At 39.7% G+C, this 14,163-nt stretch overlaps 1 protein-coding gene across 3 annotated transcripts in view; it reads left to right on the top strand.

Annotated features, from left to right (window-relative positions):
* The window catches only part of piezo1 (piezo type mechanosensitive ion channel component 1 (Er blood group)), a 78,182-nt gene that overhangs the window by 19,800 nt on the left and 44,219 nt on the right, over positions 1-14,163 (top strand). For 2 of the 3 annotated variants that reach the window (XM_088012991.1, XM_088012989.1), the window contains exons 2-9: positions 1,047-1,142; positions 4,928-5,093; positions 5,187-5,328; positions 6,576-6,801; positions 9,510-9,723; positions 10,799-10,970; positions 12,241-12,327; positions 13,940-14,003. In XM_088012991.1, the coding sequence (XP_087869117.1) occupies positions 1,047-1,142; positions 4,928-5,093; positions 5,187-5,328; positions 6,576-6,801; positions 9,510-9,723; positions 10,799-10,970; positions 12,241-12,327; positions 13,940-14,003 (1,167 nt within the window). The remainder of the gene's footprint in view (positions 1-1,046; positions 1,143-4,927; positions 5,094-5,186; positions 5,329-6,575; positions 6,802-9,509; positions 9,724-10,798; positions 10,971-12,240; positions 12,328-13,939; positions 14,004-14,163) is intronic. The other variant, XM_088012990.1, reaches the window with a different exon arrangement.

Genomic DNA, 14,163 nt, shown 5'->3' with positions numbered 1-14,163 from the left:
TGATCAACTCCCGGATGTTATTCCTGGTGAAAACCACAAAGAAGATGACAGGAAGTAGTCGGACGATGATTGTTTGTTTTGATTTTATTCATACAATGTGCAGCTGGCTCTATCAGACTCAGACTCTCACAGCATCACATAGTTCATAAAAAATTGTGAAACGTTCCAAAGTGTTGAATCCATAACTTAAAATCGCCGAGTATTATTTTCCCCAAAATGTCGCATATGTTGCCATTCCCTATTATGAGGACTTATCACTCCAATGCATGAATAAGACGCTGATGACTCCTCTGATGACCTATAGATGAACGCTAACACCATGGCTGAATTATAAATACAATCTTATGAAGCTTGATGTAGCTGTTTGCATCTGCCACTGCAATTATATTTAACAATTTATCGCATTCAAGTTTACTCACGTGCAATTTTAATTTTATTTCTTTTATTTCAATGGAAATGCTGCAATTTCGAAATTGTGTTTTTTGACCTTTAGCAGAGTACAGACAAAGATTTCATGAATCTTCCTGAAGCTTCATGTGATATTTTTTTCTTTTTGTCACATGAGATGGGTTATTTGGTATTAATTGTGACACAGAACAGCATCAATAAACAGCTTTTTATTCATCCTGTTTGAGGACGCTCTGATATAAAACTACTGTACTAATATCAAGATCCAATATTAATATTGCTGAAAAGCAATTGATATTTACCAGTTTATATTTTCACGATGCTTCACAATGTTTGTTTGAAGCAATGGGAACAGCTCTGACGTTGCTCTGCTTCAGTGAAACATCCCACCTGGACAGCATCACTGTCACATGTCCAAACATCCAACCAACCTCCTCCACCTCCAGAAACACGTTCACCAATGGCAGGAAAATGAAAATGAATGTTCGTTATTTATATTGTCCCATATCCACTTATTGGGCTCATACAGGTCCTGACTGTGTTCTCTTAGAACCGCTCCTTTTCAGCTGTTATAGGATGACCCAGGAATGATGTTCTAAGACTCAGAAAGCTGCTAACTGATGTTTCTGTGTTTGCAGCTTGTCTTTTTCGCTTCAACTTGCTGTCACTGGTTTACTTCCTCTATCTACTGCTGCTGCCATGGTTCCTGTGCCCAAACAAATACACAGTGAGAGGTAAGATTATGTGTGTGTGTGTGTGTGTGTGTGTGTGTGTGTGTGTGTGTGTGTGTGTGTGTGTGTGTGTGTGAGAAGAAGTTCAACGTCTGTCTGCTTTTCCTGAAATGCCAGCTTTGGTCCGCAGCTTGACTTTCAGGAGGCGGTTTGCCTGAGCTTAGGTTGGGTTCATTTACTGACATCATGTTAAAAAAGAAACGCTCAAAGCTTCAGTTTACTACACATGCCTTCTTTTTCCTCACTGACTGTAGATACAATGCATCCAGAAAGTATTAGCAGCGCTTCACTTTTTCCACATTTTATGTTACGGCCTTATTCTAAATTGTATTTAAATTAAACTCTTCAAAATTCTAGACACAAATACCTCAATATGATACAGTGGAACATTTTTTTTCAGTGTTTTGAGTGTAAATTTATTTAAAAAGATATTAACAGCCTTCACAATATTTTATTGGTGAAGCTCAACAAAACTGATGAAGCTGATCATTCCTGAGATGCTTTTACAATTGAAATTGAGTCAACCTGTGATAAATTCAGTTGTAGTCTGTAGACCTCTGAAGCTGGACTGTCTTTAGGCACAAATCTGGGGAAGGATCCAGAAACATTTCTGCTGTTTCAGCGACCTCCATCATTGGTCAATAGAAGAAGTCTGGAAGTAGAGGGACTCTTCCTGGAGCCGGCTAGCTGCCTAATCCGATCCATCAGGGAGACTAAGGCCTCTCTGAGGAGAGAAGAGAACCTTCCAGAAGGACAACAATCTCTGGAGCACCAATCAGGCCTGCATTGTAGAACGGCCAAATGTTATTGGGTTTTTTTGTAATAAATTTGCAAAACAATTTTGAGAAAAAGAGATTAATTTGATACAACCTGGAATACGGCTGCAACGTAACAAAATGTGGAAAAAGTGAATCGCTGTGAATACTTTAAGATGCACTTTACAGTCTATTTGTAAATCTAAATCAAACATGTCTATGTTTTCACTGTTTGCAAAGATTAGAGCGATATGCAGAACATTTTAACTATGAATGTTGCAGGATATTTTAAGTGTGTGAGGAATGTTACTTTGTAATTTTGTTGTTTCACATTATAACCAAGTTCATCATAAAACACCTACTCCTTTAATTCTCCAAAGCATAAAATGATATAGTAATGATATTTCCATGGCTTGCGTACAGAGGATTGCCACAGCTTGGTAATGTCACGATGATTCACTGTGAGACAAAGAGTTGGATTCTCCTTTGAGTGAAATTAAATAAAGCTGCAAATATCTTTGATAACTTGATATTCCCATTTGACTTATTTTTATTTGGGGGACATTTATATTTAAGAGACAAACCAGCTCGCTATGAACCAATTTTGAAATAGGAGTTCTAGACAGGTGGTTTGACCAAAGGTCTTTTTGACCTTTGGTCAAACCACCAACTACGAAAAACATAATCTTTGGTCAAAGATTATGTTTTTTACATAATCTTTGAGAGGCCTTCAGATCATGATCACTTTGAAAGAGTACAAGAAAGCAAACCAGATCATTAGATTCTGCTGAGAATGAGGACAGTATGTACGGACTAAAGTGACAGAATAAGGCGCACGGTCAACCAAAAGAATGTTGGACCTAGAACTCTCCTTCAAACTGACTAAGAGGCAACGTCTGACTCAGTAATCCTCACAAGATGTGCAATCATCAAATGATGCAACACAAATTAAATCAATGGGAGGAGCCGGCGCAAATAGGTGGGGCAAGAACGCATCATCACTGCCTCAATAGTGTTGAGTCTCATCGTTAATCCCTGACAATCTGAACACAAAAACACAACTATGACCTATAGACAATACCTTCTATATATCTACTAGAAGATATGAGTGCAACTGTAACCATGATCCTTGAGATGCTTCACTTCAAAATGAAAACCACTATAAGTCATGGAGAGCATCGTCCCTGGATCTAAAATCACATATATCAGGTGCGGTCCAGACACATCCGCCAAGAAAATGCCACCACTTTGACCGTACTGGAGGCAGTTCTAGTTATGTGTAGGCAGAGGAAGCAACAGAGCCAGCAGGTACACATCTAAAACACACAGGACAGAAGCCTCTCACGACACCGATTGGCCCACACATGTGCTACTGCAGAGCGTGCCAGGCTCACACCTCTGACTACTTCCCTCCAGAGGTACAATAGCAAAACAGAGTGCAGGAAAATAAACAGGATGTTCTCTCCCTCACCATCCACTTTGTTCTCAGAGTCAGTATGTAATGGCATGATGGCCCACCTTCAGGCCTTTGAAGAGTCTCACAGATGTAAAGGTTTTGGCACACTAGGTTCAGACACTGCACATACATGCAACATACAGGCAACACATTGACCTGCGGTGGACTGGCGACCTGTCCGGGGTGAACCCCGCCTCTCTTAGCAAATGAGTCAATCACACATTCTCACATATGGTTGACCAATCAGCAACCCACACATATCAGCAACAGAAAGGTACGGTTCAGATACAGCCTCCAAGAAAATGCCACCACTTTGACTGTACTGGAGGCAGCTCTAATTCTGTGTAGGCAGAGGAAACAACAGCAGGTACACATCTAAAACACACAGGACAGAAGCCTCTCACGACACCTATCGATTAGCCCATACATGTTCTACTGTAGAGCATGCCAGATTCTTGTTGACAAACTGAAACAAACAGACTCTGGCTAGACTTCAATAACTTTAGCAACGTAAAAGTTCCACTGGAGACCAAAATTGCAACAGTTGCCACATTTTCTGCTGGTGCGGTTCTCTTTTACACTAACCTGTGTCAAATGATCCAAACTAGATGGAAAACCTGTTCCCCTCTCCGCCTTTGTTGGTGAAGAACCAAGAACCACTGAAGGAAGCGACACGAAAACCTCTGTAAAACCCTGTAGTACTAGACTCATTCGTTTGTTTTTGCTGTAGTTACCCAGGATGCCTTGTGCTGTAGTCCGCTTCCTGCTTTTGGAGAGTTCTCTGGTCCACTTGTATCCACAAACTCATTCAAACTGCACCAGAGTTCACTTCAAATTAACAGAGACCGAGGTTTGTAGGCGGGCCAGAGTTCGCTTTTATGGTCTGCATCAGAGTTCGGTTACGTATTGACACCTCCCCAAACGAAACAGATTTTCCATACAAATGAACTAGAGTTTGACTAAAGTGGACTAAACAGGGCTGGTGTGAATGCACCATAAGACAAGTTGATTACAACTCATGAAGAATTGTTGTTGATCATTTTGGCCAACGTAGAAGACATAACAGCAAATATTCTTCCAACTGCTAGTGAAATAACAACAGATATCCAGGGTGGAGGTGAAGGAGCAGAAGGAGTCATTTACCTCTGACACACTGAGAAAGTAACTGAAACACTGAAATCCTCCTAATAGGTAGGAAAAAGCAGGACTGAAGGATTGTACAGAGATACTAATCATGGTAGCTGCATAGAGCTGCACTGCTTGGTAGGATATTATATTTCAAGTGTTGAGCTTTTGAACTGCGTATCAGTAATATTCTGTAGTTAGATGATCTGTCCTTGATGTCCACAGTCAATGTGCTTAGTAATAGCGATGTTAAAGGTCATGGAGAGTGGTAGAGACAGTAAATAAGAATAAAGAAATGGTTGAGAAAATGTGGGTTAATGTACGACATCACCGTTATATAATTTTCTGATGCCCTGCAGTCATGCAGCACTTAGACATGCTATATTGCATCTTTTAATACTTGCTTGCAGATTAAACACTGTTTCTTTTTTTTTCTGTTTCCTGTCTTTCAGGTCACACTGGTCGCTTTATTAAAACGGTATTTTGCACCAGTCTGCTGTTTGTTCTGGCTCATATATGTTTCCAGACAGTTCTGTACACATACGCTCCCCTCAACACTGCAATAGGATATAACTGTTCACAATGGGAGACCATAACCAGACACATTGGACTGTCCAGGTGTGTGTGTGTTAGACACCATAAACAATTAGAGTAAAGTATAAAAGGTACTGCTGACGCTTTGTGCTTACTTCATATGCATGTGTGTTGCAGGCTTCCCTTGGAGGATCCCTGGAATGTGCTCCGTCTCCTGTGTCCGGATGTAGGAGTGTGTGTGGTGTCACTTGTTAATATTGTCCTCTGCAGCAGATTGGTCAGGAACAGAGAAATGGTGGCTGCAGCCAACATAACATCAGTAAGTCTCTGTATGGTGTGTGACGGCCTATTTGAGGAAATTAGAATGTAATATAAAAGAAGGTAAATTATATTAATTAGACCGCTGTTCAGTTTTTAAAAAACCTTCATAAAATTCACAAGATTCAACCCATTTACTCTGATTATTAAAATCTTTGTGAGGCTTTGGGAAGACCAGTGTGAAACTCATTATTTATTTTGAATTAAGGATGCTTCATTTTCGATACTGATACAGACATCTGAGGTTTAGTATCGGCCGATGCTGATCCGATACAGAAAAACAGAGCTGAATTGACTTAAAACATTTATTTTCTTAAACATAGGCATAAATGACATAAATGACTTACAAATTTATTTGATAACTCTGCACCAATACAGCACACATAAATAAATAAATAATAAAGCACGCCGTCGCTCGGAGCACAAAGCATAGAATTATACTGAACAGATCTGCCCGTATGAATCGGACACGTTGTCTAGATTTTTTTTTTTTAAGTAGCTTCACAGATAACAGGTATTGATATCAGATCGGTGCAACTCTAGTTTAAATCGTGGTCATATTAAAAGTGAAAACATCCAGAATTCAAATTTAAAGAACCCTTCAGAACGTCAAAGGAACACATTTAGTGAAGGTGGGTTCAGCCTTCCAACTCACACAAGTGTCAGTCTGACATTTGGTTATGAAAAGAAAAGGACTCAACATTTCCACAATCCTCCTCAGCGGGTCCTTAAGTTCTGCATAAGGACCAGCTGATATTTGATTCAGTCTTGAAGCAGAAATGTTGCAATTTGACACCCTGCTTCAGACCCAGAGGGTTTTCAGGATTTCTTTATACAGATTGGTTTCTGAACACTGCAGAGGCTGGAAGGCCTGGTTGTTCTGTTGGAGCTGGGTCCGCTGCTGTCCTGCTGAGAGTGGATTGCTAATGCTGCAAACACATTGATTTAGGAACCATGTGTCAAACATGAGGAGGGTTACTCACTTTACCCCTCAGCAGCCACAACCTTTAAATTAACTGCTGTATCTTCACTTTCTTATGCAACTGAACTCCTGTTAAAGTGTAACAACACCAAGAACTAGTTGGATGTTTTATTGACTATAGTAAAATCAGATTTTAGTCCATATAAAACACAGCACCCTACAGCAGAGCAGAGCTTGGTCATATCTTGTCTCTACTCTGATTGGTTGAATTTTTGTCTCACCTCAGAGGTAACTAGCTTTATGAAACCTTTCCTCCCACTAACTAGCTTGAAGAGGAATCTGCAGATACAACAACAGAGAATGGGGAGGAGGAGGAAGAGTCATCAGTTGATGAAGAGGTGGAGGAAGAGGAAAGGTCGTCAAACGGTGACCCTGACGAGGTTTCCACAGCAACCAGAGCCAAGCAGCTGGCAGAAGGTCTCAAAGTCAAAGTGTTGAAAATCCTGCGGGACCTGGGCAGAGTCATGGTCGTCGTCCTGCTGGGTTTGGCGGGTAAAGTCTGCTTCATGTTATGTTTCCATCGCATGTTACCACTGAACAGCTGAGTTGACTCATTATGCTGTGTAGCTTACCTGGACAGGCTGTTCTCTGGCAGTGAAAGCATTACAGCGAGTAATTTAAAAGGATGTCCATATATTGCCCTTTGACCTCTGGAGACGGGCTCAAGCCCCCTGCACTGGATTCAACAGCTTGAGACAATAAGATCAAATGAAATCCAGTCATTGTTCACATGTTCAGCGAGTGAATGTCTCACAGTACAAAGGCATTTTAATGTTTTGTCATTGACACTTCTTGAAGCTTGCAAATAACAATAAAAATATTCAGTTTGAATTTGAAAAAATCCCAAAAAGACAAATATCAAATTTCATGTTGGTTTATAAAAGCTGGAATGTTTTATTATTTTGCATTTAGATCTAATTCATACACTATATGGCCAAAAGTATTTGCTCATCCATCCAAATGATCAGTGAAGAACCTCGGCATGCAGACTGTTTCTACAAACATTTGTTAAAGATTGACTCTCTCTCTGGAGCTCAGTGAATTCCAGCGTGTAACGGTGATAGGACGCCACCTGTGCAACAAATCCAGTTGTGAAATTTCCTCGCTCCTAAATATTCCACAGTCAACTGTCAGCTATATTAATGGAAGTGTTTGGAAACGACAGCAACTCAGCTACAAAGTGTTAGGCCATGTAAACTGACGGAGCAAGGTCAGCGGATACTGAAGCGCATAGTGTAAAGAGGTCGCCAACTTTCTGCAGGGTCAGTCACTACAGACCTCCAAACTTCATGTGGCCTTCAGATGAGCTCAAGAACAGTGTATAGAGAGCTTCATGGAATGGGTTTCCATGGTGACCAGCTAAATGCAAGTCATAAAACACCAAGTGCGATACAAAGCTTTGGATGCAGTGGTGTACAGCACGCCACCACTGGACTCTATAACAGTGGAGGCCCGTTCTCTGGAATGATGAATCGCAGTTCTCCATCTGGCAATCTGATGGATGAGTCTGGGTTTGGTGGTTTCCAGGACAACAGTACTTGTCTGACTGCATTGTGCCAAGTGTAAAGTTTGGTGGAGGGGGGGATTATGGTGTGGGCTTGTTATTCAGGAGCTGGGCTTGACCCCTTAGTTCCAGTGAAAGGAACTCTGAATGCTTCATCATACCAAGACATTTTGGACAATTCCATGTTCCCAACTTAGTGGGAACAATTTGGAGCTTGGACCCTCCCAACATGACTGTCCACAAAGCAAGGTCCATAAAGACACGGATTGCAGAGTCTGATGTGGATGAACTTGACTGACCTGCACAGAGTCCTGACCTCAACCTGATAGAACACCTTTGGGATGAATTAGAGGAGAGCCTGAGAGCCAGGCCTCCAACATCAGTTTGTGACCTCACAAATGGAGTTCTGGAAGAATGGTCAAAAATCCCCATAAACACTCCTCGACCTTGTGGTCAGCCTTCACAGAAGAGTTGAAGCTGTTCTAGCAACAAAAAGTGGACCAACATCATATTGCCCTGTGCATTCGGAATGTGATGTCACTTAAGCTCATATGTGAGTCAAGGCAGGAGAGCAAATATTTTTGGCAATATAATGTATGTCTTAAGATTTCCTTTCGTGTTTGGAGGGTTGTCACAGAAAAGAATTTGCTCTGTCAAACAGGCATGGACATGCTATTGACATAATGGCTGTAATGCTACAAGGCAGAGCAACAAATACTTTCCAAAAACACTGTGTTAAAAAGTTTCCTACTCTAAATGACTCTCTTAACTAATACTTGCTACTAATAAAAAGTGAGTGGCTGCTAATTTACTGGTATGAGCCCCAGCTCACTGGAAAACTCTAAGTTAGCATTAAAAACACAGAAGGATCTAACCAAAACTATTTCCTAGCCATTTTTACAAAAGGCCAGGAGCTTCCATCCTTCTAGATCCAAGTTCAGCAACCAATGAAAAGGGATTCTAGAAACAAGCTAGCATGGAAACACAGACTCAGAGAGAGAGAGCTGCAGAGGCATGTTGGCTAAATGAAACCTTAGCTCCACTGACAGCTCAGCCATGGTTATAAACAGCAGGTGTGTGTAATTGCTGGAGCTTAGATGGAGCATGAGACCAGGGCAGCAGTCCAATAATGCATAGTGATGTGCATTAGCAGCAGATCCTATAGGCTCAGTGGCCTCTATGTCAGGGTGAGTCTGCAGGGATCTTCCTTTAGTCTAAGGGACTAAAGATCCCCTCAGAAGATCTAAAGGATCTTCTAAAGGAAGATCCTCCTTTCGACCCCTGCAGATTGTTAGCAGACGGTTGGCTAACTTTTAGCAGACTGTTAGCAGACTGCTAGCAGACTGTTAGGAGACTGTTGGCACTGTTGGCAGACTACTAGCTGACTTTTAGAAGACTCCTAGCAGACTTTTAGAAGACTCCTAGCAGACTGTAGGCTAACTGTTGGCTAACTGAAGAACCTGGTTATTCTGAAAAAAGAAACAGATCCAATTAAAAAAAAATTGTTTCAAATAATCAAATGAAGTTTATCCAAGTACATATATGAAATTTATTAAGTGGTCATATTAAACAAAAGTAGATTCAACAAACCTAATTCAGTTATTTGACACATTTTTTAAAGTGTGAGCTTCATTCTGTGTTTGTGTCATTGTCTTTCTGTAGATGTTTAACATGTCTCTTGTTCTTCCCACCCCAGGGATCACACTGCCCTCTGCCTTCTCAGCACTTTACTTCCTCCTGTTCATTGGTGTGTGCACATGGTGGGCGTGCCATCTACCCATCAGCCACCTGGGGTTTAATGCACTGTGTGTGATGGTGGGCTTCTTCGCTGCCGGCCACCTGGTCTGCCTGTACTTGTACCAGAGTCTGCTGGGCCAGGGTCTCTTCCCTCCACACAGCCTGTGGGCCAGGTGAGCCTGCAGCGCAACATGCTGCTTACTATTGCTTCCTTTAAAATTTAGAAAGATTGTAGCAGAAAAAGTCTTACTTAGAAGCAAACAAGAAAAAATGTATGATTCACCTGGGTTCCCAGAGGTTGGGTTTCTGGTTCTACAAACTGGTTTGAGAAAATAGTGCAGAATCCCTTAATTAGACTTTACCAACAACTAGACACAATATATCACTCATCTCAGTTATTGGAAGCATTATGCTGATGAATGATTCACACTGGCACCGAGGTTATTCCAGTTAACTAACAGTAATTAAGAAAAACAAAAACTGAAGATGAAAAATTTTTTTTGTCAACTGAAATGAATAAAAACGATAATGAGAAAAAAACTCTTAACTGGAACTGTCATGCGTTTATAAAACTAAGTAAGACATACTGAAATTAGAGATATAATATCCTTTACTTTCATATTTATAGGTGTATTTTTATTTCAAACTAATGTGAAGTAGATTTTTTTTTCCTCTTACAATCCGTTTATGTCAGCTGTTGGCAAATTAGGGCAGTTCATAAACCACCTGGTGGTACTTAGTCTGCAAAATAGCAACTCCAAAAGCTGAAAGAAAACACAAGTCAGTTGGTTGTTCAACAATAATCAAATAATTTTTTAAAGATAATATTTTCTGCTGAGTATACGTCACAAAAACCATGTATACATAGTCATAATACAATACTTGACCTTTTTGAATTCTGCACCTAAAAATGAGCCAAAGAATTAAAAACTAAAAATAGTACTAAAACTCATAAAAACTGAACTTAAACTAAACAATGTTAAGCTTATAAGAACTGATAAAAACTAATTGAATTAGACAAACAAGAAGTCACAGTGAAATAAAACTAAACTATAATGAAAAGATCAAAACGATTAGAACCTGGCAGACACTTACTAAGGTTACATTTACAGCTTTTAATGTTTTTCATTTGATTCCTCATTAGCACCTCACTCTCACATCCACTAATCCCAGCGTTCTTGATGCTTTGTATTTGTTTGTGATCACAGTGTTAATTGTCTGGATCTTTCTCTCTGTGTTTCTGTCTAGACTGTTTGGTCTGAAGGACATCATCATACCCGGAAACTGCTCCACGCCTGATGACCTCATCCTCAATCCCAACTATGATTGGCCGGTTTATGTTAACCCAGGAATTCTGCTGGTCCTCTACGTTACCGTGGCAGCGGTTATCAAATCAGGACTGCATGCTGGGACTAACCAGGTACAAACAGCACCATTATGGATCCCACACCAGAACCTTCTAAGTGTTTCTGTTAAACATTCACGTGATGGTACTGAAATGATGATATAATTTCAGAAATGATGATGTCATCATTTCAGTACCTTGAAAACATGGTGCTGGATGGAAAAAGTTTTGTAAAGACTCCAGAACGTCCAAAGTGTTCAAAATGTGACTTCGGCGCCATTTGTTAAACTTGGCTAATAAGATAAGATAATGATACTTTATTGATCCCCAAAGGGGGGAAATTTTAATAAGTGTTTTCGAAGAAATAGTGACTCGGATCCTGTTGAAAACAGACTTTTGTTTTCTCTTGTTTTACATCCTTAACTTATGAACTGAGTTGATCTCACTCTGTTAATAAGACAAATGTGTAGAACCTTTTTCGGCTCTACAATGATTTACATTTCCCTTTCCTACAGAAAATCTGACTACTTTATTTAATCAATCGTATGCTAAATTTGCTGTTTGGCTGGTGAAAGAAAATAAAAAAAATCACAATTTTATTATTTTTTTAAACAAAAATATATATATTGTTTTATTTTTTTAAAATACTATTTTAACTCAGCCTTTATACTGTACTATTTCAAAAATAGATAGATAGTATTTTAAAAAATACTATTAAAAATATATATTTCTTAAATATTATGTATATTAAATAAATATTATTTTTCTAAGAATTATATGTAGTTTTGCCCCTTGTGACACAAAGTTTGGACACTACTGGGGTGGTCAGAGTGGGTCAGCGTTAGCGGTGACTGGTCCCTCAGCAGCCCAACCAGCCCAGACTCGGTCAGAAAACAAGAAAATCGAGAAAAACTTCCTTTCTTAATATTTCACATTAAATCTAAAACACAGATACAGCAGGTCAGGCTTAAAACACACACCTTCCTATCTGAGATCATTATAATAGCACCAACTTGTCTCACCATACAATGCAAATTATCTTAATATTATAAGATCTGTTTACATTTTTAATAAATGACATTGTAATTATTTAAAACTCTCCAGAATGTTGCTCAGGGAAGTATTTGTTCTCCCACAAGCACGTTGGCGAGAAGGTGGTGCAGATGTCAAGTGTTCAAACAGTCTGGACGACAGAAAAGAAATGACCTTTGACCTCAATGTTAAAGAATCTAGCCAATTAGATGCAGATTCCTGAATGAAACAATCTCACAGGAGTTGTTCGGATGTCCCCAGAGAAACAGCAGCTGGTTTGATGTTTCTTCTTTAACGTTGCGTTTCTTCCCAGCAGGAGAAACGAAAAGCATCAGCGGAAGAACTGGTCGAGTTAAAGTCCTGGAATCAACCAAAAGACGACTGCGAAGACGAGACACAGGTAGGGGTAGCTGCGTCTCTGTCAGCTACACTGATACGTAAAAGTATTCACACACCGAGATATTCTAGTCCCCTTCTGCAAACACTGACGAACAGAGTTCAGCAGGAGCAGCCAGACGGAAAACTGCCGTCTGGATGCTTGTGGTTCACCTGCAAGACCACAGGTGGGTGTGGAGGTGGTTTGATTGTAAGGAGCAGAGATGTTTGGATGGCACCATGGAGGGGAGCGATGGGTTTTACCGCCGGCTGCAAGTGGTTTCCCACAGCAACGAGGGTCATCAGAGCCACTGAATGTGGGAATGTCATTGATTTAAGAAAAAAATAAAAGTATTTTTGTTTATTCTGCAGTTTAAAACTGGCTGCTTGAACGTTGCTTTGTTCTTCAGAGTCGAGAAAAGCTGTTCTTTAAGAGTTCACAGTGAATAACCATTCATCCTGTTCTGTCCTGATATTATAATTACAGACCATAACAGGTGTGTCAGACGGCTCTGATCGTTTGTCTTGCCTCTGCGTAACTCTGGGGAATTTACCGAGCCGCTGGAGCCGCAAGGAGTCTTGTACCTCTGCATCCTGGATGATACCCCCAGGGTGCAAATACTTTCACCCGGTCTGACCTTTGACCAAGATTCAGGGTTGGGCTGGGAATTTATCAAATTGTTCGGCATTTATCGTGATGAATTTCCTCTAATCCCAAGAATTTTGATGTATTGTTGTGATGATAAATTTTTAAAATGAGAGGAAAAAATAAGTTTTTCCATTGAGAATATATATATAAAAAATCAATAAATTTGAAAATATGATTAAATGGAGTATTTTAGTAATACAAATCACATACCTTTATGTGATCGGTGTCCAAAACAAGCGTATTGCAATTTTTTTCTAGATCAGAATTTGTTTATGGAAATGTGATTACCATGTGATTGTTGCCTAAAAGAAAAGAACTAATAAATAGGTATTATTGTTCCTTTTATTATTATCACAGGAGTACGACAAAATATTGTGATAAAACTTTAATTCCATATCGCCAATCCCTATTTCAGAGCAGAGATTAGAGATCCGTTTGCTGATTTTAACTGTTTCAAATGACTGAAATGTTCATATAATAACTTTCCAACCATCACTTAAAAAAATCTAACTATTTCTTTAACTGTCCCTGTCCTTACCCTGACAACTAGTTATTTTCATTTTGTATGGAAGCTCAGATGGGACAAGAGAAGTTCAGTAAAATGAGATAAATCCTCCCCTTCGTGATGAGCGGTGCTCTCGATGGTACCAAGCAACTCCTCTAAATCTGAGTCTCCTTTTCAGCACCTGCTGCTTCGGACTGCTGGTCAGCTGGCTGAAACAAGGAGTCTACACTTGAACTGAACTCTTTTTGCTTGGAAATGGGTTTTAGCCAAAAAAGAAAAAAATCTGCCTTCTGGTGCCAATACTGAACATGTCTGCTCCTAGGAAAGGGAATCATTTCCATACCTGGTCTGTTTGTCTTATGAGTTATCCACTAACTGGTTCCTAACGGCTTTGCTCAGTATTTGTATGGATCTTTCTTTTAATATATTGTTGAAGAAACATGTCAGGATTGAAAAGAGTTTGTGTTTGGCTGTTTGTTTCAGATCACCCTGGTGTCCATCGAAGCAGAAGGTCCAGAGGAAACTACGACTGGAGAACATCAGTCAGGTTCTTATGGCTCACATCTTTCATTCAAACCTCTTTTATTTCTAAAGAAGCTGCTGTAATTAACTTTTATATATAAAAAAAGAATTTTTTAAAGTATATTTATTAAAACTGTCACTATGTTGTGACAGTGTGGTATGAGACTGATAATTTGTGGGAAAAA

This window comes from Poecilia mexicana, unplaced genomic scaffold (assembly GCF_051168715.1).
Source record: "Poecilia mexicana isolate PSO_F unplaced genomic scaffold, ASM5116871v1 scaffold_15, whole genome shotgun sequence".
Classification (NCBI taxonomy): Eukaryota; Metazoa; Chordata; class Actinopteri; order Cyprinodontiformes; family Poeciliidae; genus Poecilia; species Poecilia mexicana.
This window is presented reverse-complemented; position numbering and strand designations above follow the sequence as displayed.